Genomic DNA, 20,168 nt, shown 5'->3' on the forward strand with positions numbered 1-20,168 from the left:
AAAAAAAAAAAAAAAAAAGGCGAGTTCACGGACTTTTAGGCTATGTGATGTTTCAGTCATTATATAATGTCGAGTCTAATTTACAACGAACTTGCCAGTATCAGATCCCTTATCAGTATGATTGCGCCTCATTTGCCCTGGATGCATGCACTGACTTCGTTGCGAAGCTCTTTTATCCTGAATGAGATTTTCACTCTGCAGCGGAGTGTGCTCTGATATGAAACTTACTGGCAGATTAAAACTGTGTGCCGGACCGAGACTCGAACTCGGGACCTTTGCCTTTCACGGGCAAGTGCTCTACCATCTGAGCTACCCAAGCACGACTCACGACCCGTCCTCACAACTTCAGTTCTGCCAGTACCTCGTCTCCTACTTTCCAAACTTCACAGAAGTTCTTCTGCGAACCTTGCAGAACCAGCACTCCTGGAAGAATGGATATTGCGGAGACATGGCTTAGCCACAGCCTTTGGCATGTTTCCAGAATGAGATTTTCACTCTGCAGCCGAGTTTCCTTTTCTTCGAAACATTCTGGGGATGTTTCCCGAGTTCGAGTCTCGGTCCGGCAGACAGTTTTAATCTACCAGGAAGTTTCATATCAGCGCACACTCCGCTGCAGAGTGAAAATCCCACAGCCGAATACAGCAATAACAAGAACACGAACATACTATTCTCTAGAACAACCAAAAATGTTCTTAGACCTGGAGATTATCAATGAAAATGTAGACACTGAGAGAAAATACGTATATACAGTGTATATACCAAAAAGAAAGAAATTTTTAAAGGAGATTTTCTTTTGTATACTTGAACAACGGTTCTGCTATTTACTTTTATTCTTTCCTGTGTTTTTCATTGCCTTCCAAACCGCAAACGCTCCGGCATCCGAGCCACACTCTGTCAACGGTCTCGTTCCCGCACAACAAACGGCTACGTGACCCTAAATTCCTACCGCCGACAATTATTAATTGTTCACATTTCCTCCTTATTTAAAAAAGGTTATGGCTAGAACAGCCGGAGGTAGCGGTCAGGTGTGTGTGTGAGTTTTGTGTGTATGATTGCACGAATGTGTGTCTGTTTAGTTTCCTTTCTGAAGAAGTCTTTCCCCGAAAACTTCCGTGCACGCTCTTTGCGTCCTGCCTGTCTGCTGCTTGGTGAGTGAGCAACAGTCTATCCGCTATCCGTTTCCTGCACTTCAACAGAAACAATGTTGTACATAATTACAATACCAGGAGAAAAAATGACGTTAATTATGCCATATTAAGGTTGTCCGCAGCACGACCAAGGGTTCACACTATTGGAGCACAGTGTTGCCAGTCATATAAAATGCGTGACAAAGAGCAGAGTAAAATTTGAAACTAAACTGAAAACATTTCTCTTTGACACCTCCTTTTCCGTAGAAGACTATATATTATTGTAACGTGTAACTGGGAATGGGAGGAGTAACAGACTGTCTTAATTAAAAAAACCGAAAAAAACTAATAAATGATAAGCGTCTTCATGTTTTTGGGGCGTAAAGACTATTCCATAATGTTTCGAGCGTGCAGCCGCATAAAGAAGAAGCTGAATTTATGCGGCTGCACGCCCGAAATTTTATGGTACAGCATGGATGCATATTTACAAAAAAAAAAAGTTAATATAAGATGACTAGTTCCACATCATTACGAATTATCGTGCAAATGATACATGGAACATGAAACTAACTAATAAACTATTGTTATATCACGATGTATGGCATAGATTTATATATTTCGAAAACCTCAAAATTAAAATTCTGAAGTAGAATGAAGCAGATGATCAAAATAGACGAACCGGTAAACTCAAATTGTGATATGTTTTGTTATTCCTTAAAAACTGACAGAGTTACTGTTGGTATACTAGGCCTATATGTTTCACAGATTAGGCTATCATTACTAAAAAAAAAGACTTACATACATGTTAAAGCAAAACATCCATTTTATGGGATCTAAACGTTTGAGAACCTTCCCTTAATCATATCTGTAGTATTACACAATGCTGGAACATGTTTAAAAAATTATATAGTTTTTTTCACCATGTAAACTGCTTTAATTTGCCACACACTGAACGACACATCGTAGGTAAGGTTTCAAACTGAGAAGATGTGTAAACTACAGTGAAACTAATGCACTGACAATGTAGTAAAACAAGAACTCTATTTGCAAGCAGCTTTGCTTCTTTGACATTTCAATAACATTGTTGAACAATGAAAAATTTTCACGATTGGAAATAGGTGTTTCTTACGTACTTCAACGCCCAAGCACGAATATGTTATTTGTTTTTATTTTGTAGCACATTCAAGTTTTAAAAAAAACTTCATTACATAAGAATAGATATAAAAATTGAATAGGTAGATTTCTTAGGGAATGCAGCCTATTAAGGCCGCCCCCATGACGCGACTACCGGAAAGTTTTCTTATAATTAATGTTTTACAACACGACAACAGTGCGTGTGACTCATGGTCTGTTGTTGCTCCTGAACACCACATTCTTATCAGTCGTCAGGAAATGCTTTCTTTGTTTGGCTGTGCATTCACGAGTGAGTAGTGCCTTCTAAATAAACTTTGTGCTGAGTGTTTCGTTCTGTTTTAGTGGCGCTTTTGTGTTAGTGAATGTAGAATGTCACGAGATGTTTAAATCACACAAATAACGTTTACTACATCTGTAGGAAGTACACTATCAAACCATGCAGACGACATGTGACACCCGTAGTGACGAAATTGTACGATCTTTGTTTATGATGCAAGTTAGGTGATGGGGACCGAGAATGGACACCATATATTGTTCGTGTGAACTGTTCGTCTTGTCTTAATAGTTGGATGAAGAAAAAAGGAAAAATTGCAATGACTTTTGCTATTCTGATGATATCAAGGGAACCCAGCAATCACGTAAATGATTGCTATTTCTGCATGATTAAAATAGCAGGGATGAAGGACAAGGACAGAAAGACGAACAAATGTCCCTCCATCAAGTCAGCTGTTCGACCCGTACCGCACAGTTCTTCCTTACCTGTCCGCATTCCTCCAGACACATGGTCATTGAAAGTTGAAATCCAGGTAGAATCTATTACAGACGCGGAGGATGCAAGCGCTGATTTCGATTACGAAGAAATGATGCCACATCTCCTGACAAAATGATTTGAATGACCTTGTTAGGGGCCTGAACTTTTCTAAGGCCCAATCTGAACTTTTGGGTTCGCGTCTGAAACAGTGAAATGTACTAGACAAAGATGCTGCTTTCGTACCATTCTTTGACATGGAAGATTCTCTCTTTTACTGCAGTGATGTGAATGGTCTGTTTAATGCTATGGCGATGAAATATGTATCAGTGGAATGGCCACTATTCGTTGATGGCTCCAAAACTAGCGTCAACGCGGTATTCCTTCACAATAGCAATGTATATTCTGTTTCCCCAGCTTATGCCACTGTTTTGAAGGAAACATTCTGGAGCATGGAATACTGAGGCACAAGTGACAAATCTGTGCTGACTTCAAAGTAATTGGGATACTTACAGGATTACAATCTGGGTATACAAAGCATTGCTGTTTTCTGTGCGTACGGAGTAGCCATGATCGGAAGAGTTGTTACGGAAGACGACTTTGGCCTGCCCGTACACAAATGAAACCTTGTTGGAAGAACGAGGCAAAAGTTCCATTGATGAGTTTCAAAGACATTTTGTTAGCGCCACTTCACGTAAAACTTGGATATATGAAGTCGTTCGTTGTTGCAATGGACAAAGATGGGCCTGGTTTTATGTACTCCTCTGTATCGAGTGAAGCCAAAGTGAATGCTTGTGTGTTTGTTGGCGCTCAAGTTAGACAGCTTATTCACGATACTGATTTTGTCAAAGGTTTGAGTCCTCTTGAATTGGACTGCTGGAATTCTTTCAAAAAACTGTGTTCTGATTTCTTTGGAAACAAGAGAGCAGACAATAATGATATGTTAGTCAACGAACAACTACAATCTTATCGTGATCTTGGTTGTAAGAAACTGCACATTCTCCACTCACACTTGAATTCTTTTCCTGCTGGTGCTCTTGGACAGGTCTCCAATGAGTATGGGGAAAGAGTTCATCAGACCATATCTACACTGGAGCAACGCTGTCAGGCGCAATGAGTAACAAGTATGATGGCTGGCTACTGTTGACGCTACTACAGGATAGTAGTGCCGCACATAAGAGACGCAGTAAACGTCCGGAAATAAGTTAGGTATGTATGAAAACATATTTCACTAGCATTTAATGCTCCTTTTGTTGATACATGAGCATTTACAGTCGAAATCGCATTGTTTAAGGAACATAAAAACCGAATATAAGTAGACAGGGACTATCACAGTTTATAGAAAAACTGTGACGGCTGTGGAAAAAACCAATGGCAGATTCATGTTCAGCAGGTCGAAATACATAGGGATAACCTATTTTGATGCTCGAAAATTTTACAAAGTTGAATTTTGTAGACCAGAATAATTGTTCACTTTGTTGACGTGCACAGGACACGACAGCGTGGCTTGCTCCTTTTCTCTTTGCACAAGTTTATGGGCTAGCAAAGAACACGAAGGTAAGTTTTCATGCATACGTGAACATTAAAAATGTTCTGCATACGAGTTGAAAGCTGAAAATCTAACGAACAAGAAGTAGTATCAGTAAGCATTGCTTTCGGAGTTCCAGCTTCATTTGCTATCGATACAAATACAGTGAAATTAAAATTAAATGGATTACGAGAGCATATTTTTCACATCACTTTCTCGTCTTCATGATGTTCGAAATACATCAGCAAAAAAAAGTTATATTAATGAGGCTAAATGTGTCGTATTACTAGAGTAAATACGAATTCAAGAACATAAATACAGGCGAAAATGCGTTCCTGGCACTACGTTAGACAAGTATTTACAACGGCTATTGCGTACACACAAGGGAAATAATGAACAAGAAACAATCGTAAACGGTAGTCTGCTAATGTTTTAGGCTATTTAGGATGTCGACAGGGCCCGTCCACTCTGGCTTCAGAACAACCTATAGCATAAGTCTGTAGCGTTATCTCCCTTCTTTTCTTCACCTCCATGAAAAATACACAAAAAGCGACATCTTTGAAAACTTTGGCATCTTTGACAAATTGGGCTTCTTTGACAACTTAAGCATCTTTGACAACAAAAACTGTCCCTGATATTTGAAACCACAATTTACCTAATTTATAATCAGATGAGAGTGTACTAGAAACTCTATTAATTTAATAGAAATTCTATGAAGGCGTAAAAATGAAATATATTTAAGTACTGAACAATCCACCAAAAAACGCCCCTAATTATAAATACATTCGAACTCCCATATATATAGTCTACAGCAATTTTTACATATTATTTTTATGTATCTTCTGTAGAACTGCTGATGATGAGCATGTTTTAGATACTGGTCTACTAAATTAAAGAAGTATGTATACAATTCTAAAGCAGCCTTGTCATTATGTATACAAATAAAATTCTACAATATTATTGTTGAACCACTCCCTCCACACCCTCCCGTTACCACACCACATCGTAGTCTCGTCGTTGACTTTGTGCAGGCGCTGCTCTTACCTGTACGCGACAGTTTGGCGATGGTCTGGGCCACGAAGTCGTCGCTCCCGGACAGCAGTCCCGGCCGATATGAGTCCAGCAGGGCGCTCGCCACCTCGTCGCGTGCCGCTCCAGACCTGAAAGGTAACCATAAACGAAAACTTAAACGTTTATGCCTATGTAACTAGGCTTCCTCGACCGAAATTAGGTTGAAGATTTTTTTTTTTTTTGCAGTAACAGGCATCAATTACGTCATCAGCTGCACCAACAAAGCCATTGTGTGTAAATTTTTATACAGTTTTTTGAAAAATTCATCTTACGCATGACAAGTAGCACAGTATTGACGTATTCGAGTGCTGCACCACAGTTGCCCCACATCGACAGATACCGAACTTTAGATTTTCCCTTTGAAGGAAGGGTCAAACAAGGCGGTTCCATTGAGTCTGAGCTGTTCTCAGCTGTCCTCATGAATAAAATTTTACAAAGTATCAAACTAGAATGACGAGTTTTTAGAAAACAGTGATTTTTCAGATCAACAACGCGTTCTACCACTTGTACAAAACATTCCATGACTTCTTGTCGTGACTATTCAGGATAAAACCTCGAGCTTCCGACGATTTCCTCCATCGTCTTCGACAGGAGCAATTGGCTGTAAAAACTGCTGCTGTGGTGGCCCCTTATAGCCCAAAGACGGCTTCTAATGGCGGAAATCGTCGAAAGCTCGAAGTTTTATGTTGAACTGACGCGGCAAGAAGTCGTAGAATGTTTTATACAATAGTGCCGTCGCGAAAGACTTGGTTCGCGTTATACCAGTGCCTGCCTATGACTCGGAGACCAAGATACTGATTAAATTCGCCTAAAGACAGACCAAAACCTCTACAGAGTTGTATAAATGACCGTGCTGGGAATTACAAAAAAGACTGAAAGAGTCAAAGTCATTTACGATCTGGCAATAATATGCCCACATGGCTAGAAAGCAAGAATGAAGAATGGACAAATCTAGTACTACGAGGTGCGACAATAAAGTAATGTGACCGATTTTCTTTACAAGATGTGGCAACCCTGTAGGCTTGCGTAGGCACAATATCTCTGATCTTGGTCTATCAGCTGCTTCTAGTCCAAGCGGCACATTGATGCAACTGCTCAGTCGTGAGTTGTGTTGTAATAAGTTATGGTTCAAATGGCCCTGAGCACTATGGGACTTAACTTCTTTCGTCATCAGTCCTCCAGAACGTAGAACTACTTAAACCTAACTAACCTAAGGACATCACACACATCCATGCCCGAGGCAGGATTCGAACTTGCGACCGTAGCGGTCGCGCGGTGTAATAAGTTAAAACGTGTTTGTTTCTCACGTCACGGAAAAGGAACAACATGATATTGCGCAGCGGTATGCCATTTATTTTTGCGTTAAATTGGGTGAAAACGCGACGACAACTTACGGTAAGCTTCAGAAGGCTTTTGGAGAGGAGGTTATGTCAAGAGCTCAAGGTTTTTGTTGGCATAAAATGTTTAGTGAAGGCAGAACGAATGTTGAAGATGAAGACCGCAGTGGACGACAATCAACCTTACGGACGGATGTCAACTTGGGCAGGGTGCGTGAACTCGTACGATCTGATCGAAGATTATCCGTGAAAATGATTACAGAAGACCTGAACATCAATCAAGAAACGGTTCGTCTAATAATAACTGAAGATCTTGGTATGAGAAAGATTTGTGCAAAAATGGTCCCCAAAAACCTCACACCACAGGAGCGAGAAACACCGAAAAATGTGGCAGCCGATCTATTGGAGCAAACGGAAATCAATCCAGAATTGTTGAGCCGTGTTATCACTGGTGATGAAAGATGGTGTTTTCAGTATGGTCCAGAGACAAAACACCAAAGTTCGCAATGGTGCTCAAAGAGATCATTCAGACCAAAACAAGCTCGCATGTCAAAGTAAAAAGTGAAATGCATGCTTGTGTGCTTCTTTGATTCCAAGGGAATTGTTCATAAAGAGTGGGTTGCACCTCGTGGACAAACAGTTAACCAATATCACTACAATGAAATTTTATAAAGACATCGTAAAAGAGTTCTTTGTGTCCGTGCAAACATTGCTGATAATTGGATTCTGCGTCACGATAATGCGTCACCCCATATTGCTCTGTCAGTACAGCAATTTTTAACCACAAAACAAATTTCAGTACTACCACAGCGACTTTATCCACCAGATATCGCTCCGTAGGTCTTTTGTGTATTTCCAAGAGTCAAAACAGCGGTCAAGGGACACCATTTTCAAACAACGCAAGATGTTCGAAAAGCTGTGACGAGGGTCTTGGAGGGTATTACAGAAGATGAGTTCCAGAAATGTTATCATCAATGGCAGAAGCGCTGGAAAAAGTGTGTGCAATCAGAAGGGAGCTACTTTGAAGGAGACAACACTAAACTTGACTAAAACGGCAAGCAAATTTTTTTTTCACATCATTCTCATTACTTTGTTGTCGCACCGCATATACTGGAGTCCAAGAAACAGAAGAAGACCTATGGTAAGCCCACCAGACATACGAGTTAAGTCGCTGGAGTCACCCACCAGAGGACAGCCTGATGTCACAATATATGCAGACAAGTTCCGGACTTGCGAGTTTAAGAGGCTTCATCATTTTGGTATAGAATTGGCTATTGATTATATTGTCACGACGTCATGGTGTAAAGAGAAATACTTCATGGTTTCCGCTATTATTACAGGTGGCTTTCATTAGAATGAAGATGTACAGATCGTCTTCTTCATGACAGCCATCTGGAATACGGGTCGAAACGCTGAAATTTTAATGGAAAAAGGAAGGAAGAATGAGTTTAACGTCCCGTCGACATCGAGGTGGTTAGAGACGGAGCATAAGCTCGAACTGTGTCAATGATGGGGAAGGAAATCGGCCGCGCCCTTTCAAAGGGACCATCCCGGCATTTGTGGGGAGGGATTTAAGGAAAGCACGGTAAACCTGAATCCGAATGGCTGGACGCGGGTTTGAACGGTCTCCTCCCGAACTGGAGTCCAATGTACTAACCACTGCGCCACCTCAATCAATCGCTGAAGTTTCCTTTTACATCACTATCTGGTCGCAGAACCAGAAACCTTCTTTTCTCTTCACTGGCAATAAGCAGCTCTGGTCTAGTTCTCTATGGCCACTGTAATTAGTTGACCATTTACAGTAAAATTAACTGATGGAGAGGATTTCAGCATTATATTCGATGTGAGACTGCGTTTCTGCCGCAGTTGTTACGGTGTTAAGGTATCCGAGCTGAATTTTATTCCTTTGTTTCCTTTCACTGCATGTACTGGCTCAAATATCACCTTATCTAAGATTCGACAGGAATCAATAGAATTCTTGCCCCTTCAGAATACTTTGTTCTTATACAGAGTTACTTCTTAGTAATTAACGAAACACTTGTACGTTGTTTTTCTGAAGTCTTTGTCGAGGATAATTCGTCAGAAGGTTACTTTAAAATATATTTTCATAAAGGCTCACGGAACTTCATACTTTGTACAGCCACTAAAGCGTTCATACTCTATGCCAAACCAGTGTTCATCTTGATCTTGACCGACGGTTTGTTGTTTGTGTTTCATTCCCAACCGAAAGTCGACAAAACGAAATTTCACGAAAGTTTCCATTACTTTGACCCTGGTACCTGTATGGGACAGGTGAAGTGACACCTAACGATTTGTGTGAGCAAATTATTTTACTATTGACCATTAAAATTGCTACACCACGAAGATGACGTGCTACAGGCGCGAAATTTAACCGACAGGAAGAAGATGCTGTGATATGCAAATGATTAGCTTTTCAGAGCATTCACACAAGGTTGGCGCCGGTGGCAACACCTACAACGTGTTGACATGATGAAAGTTTCCAACCGGTTTCTCATACACAAACAGCAGTTGACCGGCGTTGCCCGGCGAAACGTTGTGATGTCTCGTGTAAGGAAGAGAAATGGGTACCATCACGTTTCCGACTTTGATAAAGGTCGTATTGTAGCCTATCGCGATTGCGGTTTATCGTATCGCGACATTGCTGCTCGCGTTGGTCGAGATCCAATGACTGTTAGCAGAATATGGAATCGGTGGGTTCAGGTGGGTGATACGGAACGCCGTGCTGGATCCCAATGGCCTCATATCACTAGCAGTCGAAATGACAGGCATCTTATCCGCATGGCTGTAACGGATCGTGCAGCTACGTCTCGATCCCTGAGCCAATAGATGGGGACGTTTGCAAGACAACAACCATCTACACGAACAGTTCGACGACGTTTGCAGCAGCATGGACTATCATCTCGGAGACCATGGCTGCGGTTACCCTTGACGCTGCATCACAGACAGGAGCGCCTGGGATGGTGTACTCAACGACGAACCTGGGTGCACGAATGGCGAAACGTCATTTTTTCGGATGAATCCAGGTTCTGTTTACAGCACCATGATGGTCGCACCCGTGTTTGGCAACATCGCGGTGAACGCACATTGGAAGCGTGTATTCGTCATCGCCATACTGGCGTATCACCCGGCGTGATGGTATGGGGTGCCATTGGTTACACGTCTCGGTCACCTCTTGTTCGTACTGACGGCACTTTGAACAGTCGACGTTACATTTGAGATGTGTTACGACTCGTGGCTCTACCCTTCATTCGATCCCTGCGAAACCCTACACTTCAGCAGGATAATGCACGACCGCATGTTGCAGGTCCTGTACGGCCTTTCTGGATACAGAAAATGTTCGACTGCTGCCCTGGTTAGCACATTCTCCAGATCTCTCACCAACTGAAAACGTCTAGTCAATGGTGACCGAGCAACTGGCTCGCCACAATACGCCAGTCACTACTCTTGATGAACTATGGCATCGTGTTGGTGCTGCATGGGCAGTTGTACCTGTACACGCCATCCAAGCTCTGTTTGACTCAATGCCCAGGCGTACCAAGGTCGTTATTACGGCCAGAGATGGTTGTTCTGATTTCTCAGGATCTATGCACCCAAATTGCTTGAAAATGTTATCACCTGTCAGTTCTAGTATAATATATTTGTCCAATGAATACCCGCTTATCATCTGCATTTCTTCTTGGTTTAGCAATTTTAATGGCCAGCAGTGTAATTCATGCATTTGTACGGCAGACAAGGAAGGGCTGTCTCAGCTATACATGTTTACGCTTAAAGTGTGTGGTTCTGTGTTTGTGTAAACGGATAATCTTGGTTGATATGTACGGGAACATCTCTTCTACACCAATAAAGTGTGCGATCGAACAATGAGCATCCATTCATCAGGGACGAGGCCTGTAATATCACCAAGCTAACGCAGGAAAGGAAGGATTAGTAGTTTCGCGAATAATGTGCGATTTTGCTAGCAAAATACGCGGTAACAGGTTACTGCACGCTGTGTCAACTGGGATAAAATTGTTTTGGGTGCACATACTGCAAAATCTATACAAAAAAAGAGAGAGCAGACGCTTAGATGGACTTCTTAGGGCGTCGACGTTACTGGTTCCTGAAGATGTGTCGCTCTGTATCAAGGATATTACTGGAAACATTTTGAGAACCGATTCATCAGTAAAAAGTAAGCTGCAAAAATTTTACTTTGTTTTGCATTGTGACGTGGCATTATATCCAGAAGGATAGTACTGAAGTGGCAACAAAATGTTTACAAAGATAAGGGAAAAGATCGGTAGGTGACACCAAGGGACAGAAATCCTATTCCAGTTATGATGTGCCCTGCGCACACTACGCGTCCTTAAAGGAGAAAGGAAATTGCGATCTGCACAGTACAGCGTCCTACTGACTTTGCGAGTCAGAGGACGGGCAAAATGAGACACTATATTATAGAGGAAGAAACTTCCTGGAGCACGCAGTTACAACACTAGGAACAAAATGTTGTTGGTAGTGTCATCTTTGTCCCCATCTTCGAGAAGAACGTGCACACTTCCTCCCTCAGAATATGTCAGTATTGACGTCACAGTAATGGCTATCATGCCAGGTGTCCAGTTCGGCAGGCCAGCAGGACTGGAACACATCTTGATCAAATCAATTTCATTAAGCGTACCATCGCCTCTCAACGCTCCACCAGTCTGGAGAGAATGCAGAAGGTCGCTAAGGTACAGGGAGATGGAACTTCAAACTTTAACTGGATACCAGTGCACCAACGCCTCTAGCGAATGGAGAACGTAGATCTCCTCACAAAGAGAACAACACACAGTAGCCACTTTCTCGATCTCAATTCTGATGCGTTCGGTCACATCCCTCGATTTAAAGCGAGTACTTACTACACGTAGGAAAACAAATGGAAAGAAACCGGGCGGTAGAGATACGGCCAGTACTGTAGCCTACAGCCTGTGGTTTACTGGTTGGACGTGGGGCCATTCCGCCAGACATGTCCCGTTACTTAGTCACCCAAAAGAGACTCCACAACTTGTTTGTGCGACTCAACATCAGAAGGAGATTTAAATGACACTTTCTTTTCGTGCGACCGACATAACGATCAGGAGTCACACTGGGCAAGAGACTAAGTTATCAGTTTGCCACTAGCATCACTATTCCCCTCTTATCAGAAAATATAGCAACCTGCGGACTCATAATGAACTTTTTAAGAGATTATATCCTTTTTATGTCTACCAACGCTTCCAACGCATCGATGCCGTGGACTTCCGCACAAAGGATGCATTGTTTACTTCAGGGAGTGGCCAATCCTACGGAGAACTTCTGTACAATCCTATGGATAATAAGTCAGACAAGGGTATCACGTATTCGTTTTAAACCATCGCAAAACATTGTATAGCCAGAGGATTATGTAGCGATTTCATTTCAGAAGGTATGAGTATTGTAGTCATCGGTCGAAAGACTGGTTCGATGCACCTTTGCGCACCAGCCTGTCTCGTGCAAGTATGTATATCTGCATAACTGCTGCACCACAGATCCATTTGGACCTGCCTGCTGTTTCAAGCCTTGGTCTCCTTCTACTGTTGTTACCCCCCCCCCCCCCCCCATACTTCCCTCCATTATCAAATTAACTTCTCGTTAATGCTTCATGGTGTGTCGTGATTACCTAACTCATGTGCCATAAACCTCTTATCTCATTGTCTCGAGTCAGAACTTCCTCATAAGCTACTACATCTACTCACTAAACCTTCAACATTCAATATTAACGTATTTTTCATGTTGTTTATATTTTTCCCAGCAGTAATCTCAAAAACGTTTGCATTTGCTGCCAGTTATCAAAATGTGCTACAGGGTTTGGACAAAAATATGGAAATGACACGAGAAATGCGTGCTTGAACAGAAACGCATATGCTAGCCCACACTGCAGACTGTGCTGTTGTATTTGACCACGAACAGCTCCTATCTAAAGTCCTCGAGAGGTTGCAAGCGTGAGCCGTGTTCAGAACAGTGGTCTGTGTAGTTGTGAGTGCACTATGTTGGAGCTAAGAGAATTCGAACGTGGGCAAATTGTTGGCGCACGTATTATGGGTGCTTCCATTATCAACGTAGTCGAAGTGTTCGGTGATTCAAAAGGCAGCCTACCGAAGATTTATAACGCATACGCGGTAAGCGGAAACACTTCATCCGCCAAATCACAACGCGCACGAAAGTGTGTGTTGAGTGATCATGCCGGACGGATTTGAAGAGGACTGTGACGTAAAGTAAAAGGACGACAGCTGCAAAAGTCACTGCAGAACTGAACGTCGGACTCACGAACTCTGTCAGCAACAAAACAACACGAAGGGAGCCCCATAAGCTAGGGAGTGCAGGGCGAGCTGGAATTACAATGAAAATGCCCGTATCAGGAGAACGTGGTGCCGAAGCCGTAAATGCTGGACTGTGGAGCAACGGAAGAAGTCATTTGGTCGGATGAGTCGTGTTTCACACTGTTTCCATCTTCTGGCCGAGTTTATCTCCCGAGAGTGACACTTGGCGGCGGTTCGGTGATCTGGGCAGCCACATCTCAATATTCCAAGGGCCACATGGTGACTCTGCGTGGTCGCATTAGTGCGGAAGGATTATATGACCATGTTGGCTGATCAGGTCCATTCCACGATACAGTGTTTGGCCTTCAATCGTGATTATGTGTTTCATGACGGCAGGGCCCCTGTCCACACAGCTCTTATCGTCAAGGACTGGTTTTATGAGTACGAGGATGCATTGCCGCATCTCCTCTGGCCACTACGGTCACCAAATCCCAATATTATTTACCCTTTCTGGTCTACTTTGGAGAGAACGGTGCATGATCGTTGTGCACCTCCATCATCGTTATCTGAAGGAACAATGGTAAAAAATTCCCCTCAAAACCTATAGGACCTGCATTTATTCATTATGAGACGAGTGGCAGCTCTTTTGAGTGCAAATGATTTTCATATAACGGATTTTTCGTGTTTCCACATTTTTGTCCACCCACTACATATTTACGTTTTATCAGCTATTCCGCATCTGTATTTTCTTAAATCGAGATGTATTCCTGTGTAATAATGTATATATGTGTGACCAAATAAAAATTAAAAGCTAGGGCTGATATTAATTTCAGCTCTGACCTTACGTTATTTTGTTTTAGAGAGAGATGAATTTTCTGAAGGAGACGGCAAACCGTTGATAAACGGAAAAGAAAGATCCGTGACTGGTCGACACTCACCTGGTTCCTGCGGCGGAAGCGTAGCTGGCGCCGGCCGACTGGGACGCGGCGTACTGCCGTGAGCCCTGCCCACGCGCCGCTGCAACCCTCACGCCGACCACCGGCGCCGCCGTCACGGTGGCCAGCACGTCGCCGAACGTCGGCGCGGGGGTGGAGTAGGCCTGCTGCACCAGCTTGGTCCTGGAGCGCAGACGCAGCGCCGGCGTCGCATCCACCGGCACTGGCGCCACAGTGGAGAATGGCGCCAGAGACGCGCCAGTCACGGCCACTGTGGGGACCGGGGTCACGGCGGAGAAGGTGCGCAGTCTCTGTCTGGGTCGCAGCTGGACGTCGACGCCCGCAGACGGTGCCGCATACGTCGTCACCCTTCCGAATGTGGGCACCGGAGTCGTGTAGGTCTGCACCACCTGCTGGGGTCTCGTTCGCAGCCGCGTTCTCGCCGGAGGTGTAACGGCGACCACGGCCGGCTCTGCCGTGGAGTAGGTTTGTACAAATCCGTTTTCGATCGCCACTGGCGCAGGGGTGGAATACGTCTGTACGGCCGGAACCACAGTGGAGTACGGCTGTGCGAGCCCACCGACGGCCACGGCTGGTGACAGGGTGGAGTAGGTCTGAGCGAGACGGCCCGTCGGCACCGCTTGGGCTGCCACCACAGCCGGGGCCACAGTGGAGTAGCGCACGGCTGCCACTCGTTCGACAGCCGGGCGAACTGTGCTCACTGGGCGCAGTCGCTGTACCGGTGTGAAGCGGACGGCCGGTGCCGGGGTCACGACAGCTCCGAATTCGAGACCGGTCGGTGCCGGTGTCGTGACTAACCCTGCCACTTGCGCGAAGGTAGGTGCTGGCGTTACTGCGGGCAACGGTCGCAACCGTTGTCGATAGACAGGTGCAGCTGTGACAGACTGTACGGCAGCCACCGGAACGGCCTGGCTGACCAGTGATACTGGAGCGACAGTCGACGGTGGGAGGTACGAAGCACGGAGCGGAGGTGCGGGAGTGGAAACGCGCACGCCTACAGCTGCGGGAGCGATCGGCACCGCAGGCGCCACTGTGGACGCAGTGTAAGCCGGAGTAATGCGGCGACCGAAGACCGTCGTAACGGGGAGAGTGTACGCGGCTGTAGGAACCACTGGCACCTGCGAAACGTAGGCACTGCCACCGACGAGACCGTCTCCTGCTGAGGCGTAGTAAGCTCGTTGTCTTTCTGCCTGGCGAGATGCTGCAGCTGCTGCTGTTCTCTGTAGTGCAGCCTGTTGTTCTGCCACCTGCCGGATAGCGGCCTCCTGTTCTGCCGCAGCCTGCTGTGCGGCGGCCTGTTCGGCGTACGCCTGGCGGGCAACTGCAGCCTCTGCCTGCTGAGCGGCTACCCGTTGTGCGGCAGCCTGTCGTGCGGCTGCAGCTGCTGCGGCTTGCTGAGCTGCTAACTGCTGTGCAGCAGCCTGTTCGGCAGCTGCCTGGCGAGCGGCGGCTGCCGCTGCGTGCTGTGCGGCCGCCTGTCGTGCTGCGGCGGCTGCCGCTCTTTGTGCAGCTGCCTGCTGAGCAGCTGCCTCTGCAGCAGCCTGCTGTGCCGCCTGTTCCTCAGCTGCTCTCTGTGCTGCCGCTTGGCGAGCGGCAGCAGCTGCAGCACGCTGTGCTGCTGCCTGTCGAGCGGCTGCCTGTGCTGCCGCTTGCTGAGCTGCGGCTGCAGCTCGTTGTGCTGCTGCTTGCTGTTCGACTGCCTGCTGTGCTGCCAACTGTTGAGCAGCAGCAACTGCTGCTGCTTCCTGGGCTGCTGCTGCATTGGCTGCTGCCTGCTGTGCAGCTGTTGCATCTGTGGTGGTAACTCCAATAACAGCAGGCCCAGTTCGTCTAGCCTGTGTGTCTAGCACAACAGCAGAACCTTTGACGGCTGGTGCGTAGCCTACTGCATTGTATCCTGCTCCAATAGCGGCAACATTATCTACAACGGCACCTACCACTGGCACTCCAGTCGACAGTCTACTGGCCGCAGCAGCATCATAAGCAGCTCTATTAGCCTCTGCTTGACGCAGTGCGTAAGCTTCAAATATTGCCTGCTGACGTGCAGCAGCATTGGAAGCGGCCTGTCTCGATGCTGCTATCGCTGCAGACTGTTGCAGAGCTGCTTGGTTAACTGCTGCAACTTGTGCAGCAGCTTCTCTGGCTGCAGCAGCCTGTGCTGCAGCTTGATTGAGTGCTGCCTGATTTGCAGCTGCTGCACCAGCAGCAGCTCGGTTGTAAGCTGATGCCCTCAGAGCTGCCTCATTGGCAGCTGCTTCATTGGCAGCAGCCTGGTTCTGGGCTGCAATACGGGCAGCAGAGTTGTGAAGAGCTGCGGCTTGGGTATAAACTGTGGCCTGGTTGAGTACTGCCTGATTTGCGGCTGCTGCATTGTAAGCTGCTGCCCGGTTAGCTGCCTCTTCAGCAGCTGCTGCATTGATGGCTGCTTGTTGGGCTGCTGCAGCATTTGCAGCAACTCGCCTTGAGGCTTCAATGGCTGCAGACTGTTGGAGAGCTGCCTGGTTGGCTGCTGCTGCTTGGGCAGCTGCTTCATTGATTGCTGCTGCCTGGTTGGCTGCTGCTGCTCGGGCAGCTGCATCATTGATTGCTGCCGCCTGTGCTGCTGCCTGGTTGACTGCTGCTGCGTGTGCTGCTGCCTGGTTAATTGCAGCTCTCTGTGCTGCTGCCTGGTTGACAGCCGCTGCTTGTGCAGCTGCCTGGTTGATTGCTGCTGACTGTGCAGCTGCCTGGTTAATTGCTGCTGACTGTGCAGCTGCCTGGTTGGCTGCTGCTGCCCTGGCAGCTGCATTGTTGATTGCTGCTGCCTGTGCTGCTGCCTGGTTGACTGCTGCTGCATGTGCTGCAGCCTGGTTAATTGCTGCTGACTGTGCAGCTGCCTGGTTGACTGCTGCTGCTCGGGCGGCTGCATCATTGATTGCAGCTGTCTGTGCTGCTGCCTGATTGACTGCTGCTGCATGTGCTGCTGCCTGGTTGATTGCTGCTGCCTGTGCTGCTGCCTGGTTGATTGCTGCTGACTGTGCTGCTGCCTGGTTGATTGCTGCTGACTGTGCTGCTGCCTGGTTGATTGCTGCTGCCTGTGCTGCTGCCTGGTTGGCTGCTGCTGCTCGGGCAGCTGCATCATTGATTGCTGCTGCCTGTGCTGCTGCCTGGTTGATTGCTGCTGCCTGGTTGATTGCTGCTGCTTGTGCGGCTGCCTGGTTGACCGCTGCTGCTCGTGCAGCTGCCTCATTGATTGCTGCTGAGTGTGCAGCTGCCTGGTTGATGGCTGCTGCCTGTGCTGCTGCTTCGTTGGCTGCTGCAGCACCTGCTGCTGCTCGGTTGTATGCTGCTGCCTGTGCTGCTGCCTCATTGATTGCTGCAGCCTGGTCGATTGCTGCTGCTTGTGCGGCAGCCTGATTGAGAGCCGCAGCTCCTGCGGCTGCACGGCTTGCTGCAGCTGCTTGCGCTGCAGCCCTGTTGGCTGCGACAGCACCGTGGATGGCTGCCCCGTGGGCAGCAGCATCATAGGCAACTCCGGCCAGTCCTACAGTGGCTCCCAGGACTACTCCATCGCCTGTACCCACGGCACGACCTCCAGAAACCAGATAGTCGGGCAGTGAGGCATAGGGCGCGATGTGGCGCCCAGCTTCCACGTCAGCTTGCTCATATACGATTGTCGGTCCTGCACCCACCAGCAATGAGCCACCTGCAAGCATTCAAAATATTTAAGTTGCAACTCACTCGTCACATGTTCCAGTTTAAAAAAAATCTATTAATGTGTTAGTAGCATTATTTACTTAGCTGTGTTTCTATCACGATCAAAATATTATTTCGTAAAATTATTTGAGGAGAATCCAGGGTTGCTTCCCCTTTCATAAATGAGACAATATGGTTCTCCGTCTGTAATGAGCTCTACATCGACGAGACAGTGAGTTATTGTCTATCTTTCTTCCTGTTTCACCACTGGGACAATTAACATCTACTTATAGTAATAAAGAAACATGGAATGCAGTCATTGATTCTGTGCAACAATATACTAGGTGTAGAAGTATGAAATCGTAATTTGGTTGCAATAATTACATGTCTGTTGTTTGAAACTAATAAACAATATTTTATTCAAAATAGTCTCCATTGCTTTTTAGATATTTCTCCCACTTCTCCGGCAGGCTATGGGTGCTACGCCAAAAAACAGCCCTACTTTTGAAGCGAACCAGCCAGCGAGCCATTTTCATCCATTTTCATACGAACTGAAGCGTCTTTCAGCGAGAGCGTGTTCCACTGACGCATATAGTTGATAATCGGACGGAGACAAATCTGGAGAATAAGTCGCGTGCCCTAGTATTTCCCAACTGACGCCTCGATCGTTTCCCTATGCCGTTTTGCTGCGTGATGGGGCGTTTTCATAGAGCAATATGACTGTGTTGCCTTTTTCCATATTTCGGTCGTTTTTTAAATCGATCATTTGCTGTTGGTAGCGACCAGTGTTAACGATTTCGCGAGGTTTCAGCAGCTCATAGTAGATGACACCCTTCTGATCCCACCAAACTCAGAGCATTGTCTTGTTTCCAAAGCAATTTGGTCTTGCAGTAGATGTCAGTGATTTGCCTGGATTCATCCATGATTTACGACTTAGGATTCTCCAAATATATCCATTTTTCATCACCTGTTACTATTCGATGGAGAAACGACTTTCTTTTGTATCTGGCGAGCAGCATTCCACTAGTGGTCTTTCGATTTGCCTGCTGTCTTTCATTCAGTTCAGCGGAACCCATTTTCCCACTTTCTACACCTTTCCATAGCTTTCAAACGAAGAAAAACGGCTTTCTGCGTCATATTCAAGTGTTCCGAGAGTTGCTGTTGAGTCTGAGTATCATCTTCGTCCAATAAGGCCTCCAATTTATTGTCTTCGAACTTTTTCGGCGGTTTCCCAAGCTCGTCATTTCTCGCGTCAAAACCACGACTTTAGAATTTTTTGAACCACTCGAAACACTGTTTTCCCAAGAGCAAGTTCGCCGAAAGCTACGACAAGCATTCGAAGCGATTCTGCAGCAGTTTTCTTCAAATGATAACAGAAAACCAATGCTGTCCGCAAATCGTAGTTCGTAGGCACAAAACTCGACATGTTTATGCTTTTGAAATAGATACCGATGTATGGAACTTGGGTTAGTGTGTGTTGACATTCGTCGTCAGCCGTTACAAGGAGGCAGCTGGCGCTGCAGACGTGGTCTCCCGGGCCCTACACTGACGACTAGCACCATCTATAGGGCAATTCCGGTTTCATACTTCTACACCTGGTACATTCCGCTGTTTATATTAGATTTTATGCAAGCTGCTTCTACAAACTGTGATGATTACATTTGATACGTAAGTGGTGAAATGCACTGAGTATTCACACGGAGAGACATGAAGAGAGATATCTCACAGTGTTTATCACACTAAACTGAATCATATTTTTCTGCAGCATCCAGTCGAATGCCTGTGAAGTGTCGTGTCATAATGCGATGGAGTAGCAGATAAACATCAAGTTTTGTCCCCAATAACGGTAAACGTCGGCAGAGACAGTTGCCGTGTTTGTGCTTAGTTACAGAACAGAAGCTGAAAGCAGAAAATGTTTTTACCACTGCTTCAACAGTTTTCGAGATGGAAAACAAAGTACTGATGTGTCACGTTCGGGTCGATTGTCAGCAAGCATACCGACAGACAGCAATGAAAAAGTGCGACAGATGACGGCACAAGTTCGTCGACTGTCTATGATAACGATATCGGACGTATCAGGGGTTGAAAATGACGCTTTTGACAGCAATGCTCAAGAACGTTTGGCTTCTGAAGATCTATTACCGGTTTTTCTCACGACAACTGATTCACGAGCAGACGGCGACACTGGTGGAAATTATTCGCGGTTTCACTAGTAAGTGGGACCAAAAACAAACTTGTCCACAAACCATTATCCAGAGGGGATAAGATCTGGTGCTGTCAG

The 20,168-nt window shown here is 46.0% G+C and overlaps 1 protein-coding gene across 1 annotated transcript in view; it reads right to left on the reverse strand.

The window, feature by feature from the left end:
• The window catches only part of LOC126157560 (uncharacterized), a 203,785-nt gene that overhangs the window by 17,968 nt on the left and 165,649 nt on the right, over nt 1-20,168 (reverse strand). The window contains exons 13-14 of the mRNA XM_049916383.1: nt 14,195-17,897; nt 5,582-5,697 (exon numbers count right to left, since the gene is read on the reverse strand). Coding sequence (XP_049772340.1) covers nt 5,582-5,697; nt 14,195-17,897 — 3,819 coding nt within the window. The remainder of the gene's footprint in view (nt 1-5,581; nt 5,698-14,194; nt 17,898-20,168) is intronic.

This window comes from Schistocerca cancellata, chromosome 2 (genome assembly GCF_023864275.1).
Source record: "Schistocerca cancellata isolate TAMUIC-IGC-003103 chromosome 2, iqSchCanc2.1, whole genome shotgun sequence".
Lineage (NCBI taxonomy): Eukaryota > Metazoa > Arthropoda > Insecta > Orthoptera > Acrididae > Schistocerca > Schistocerca cancellata.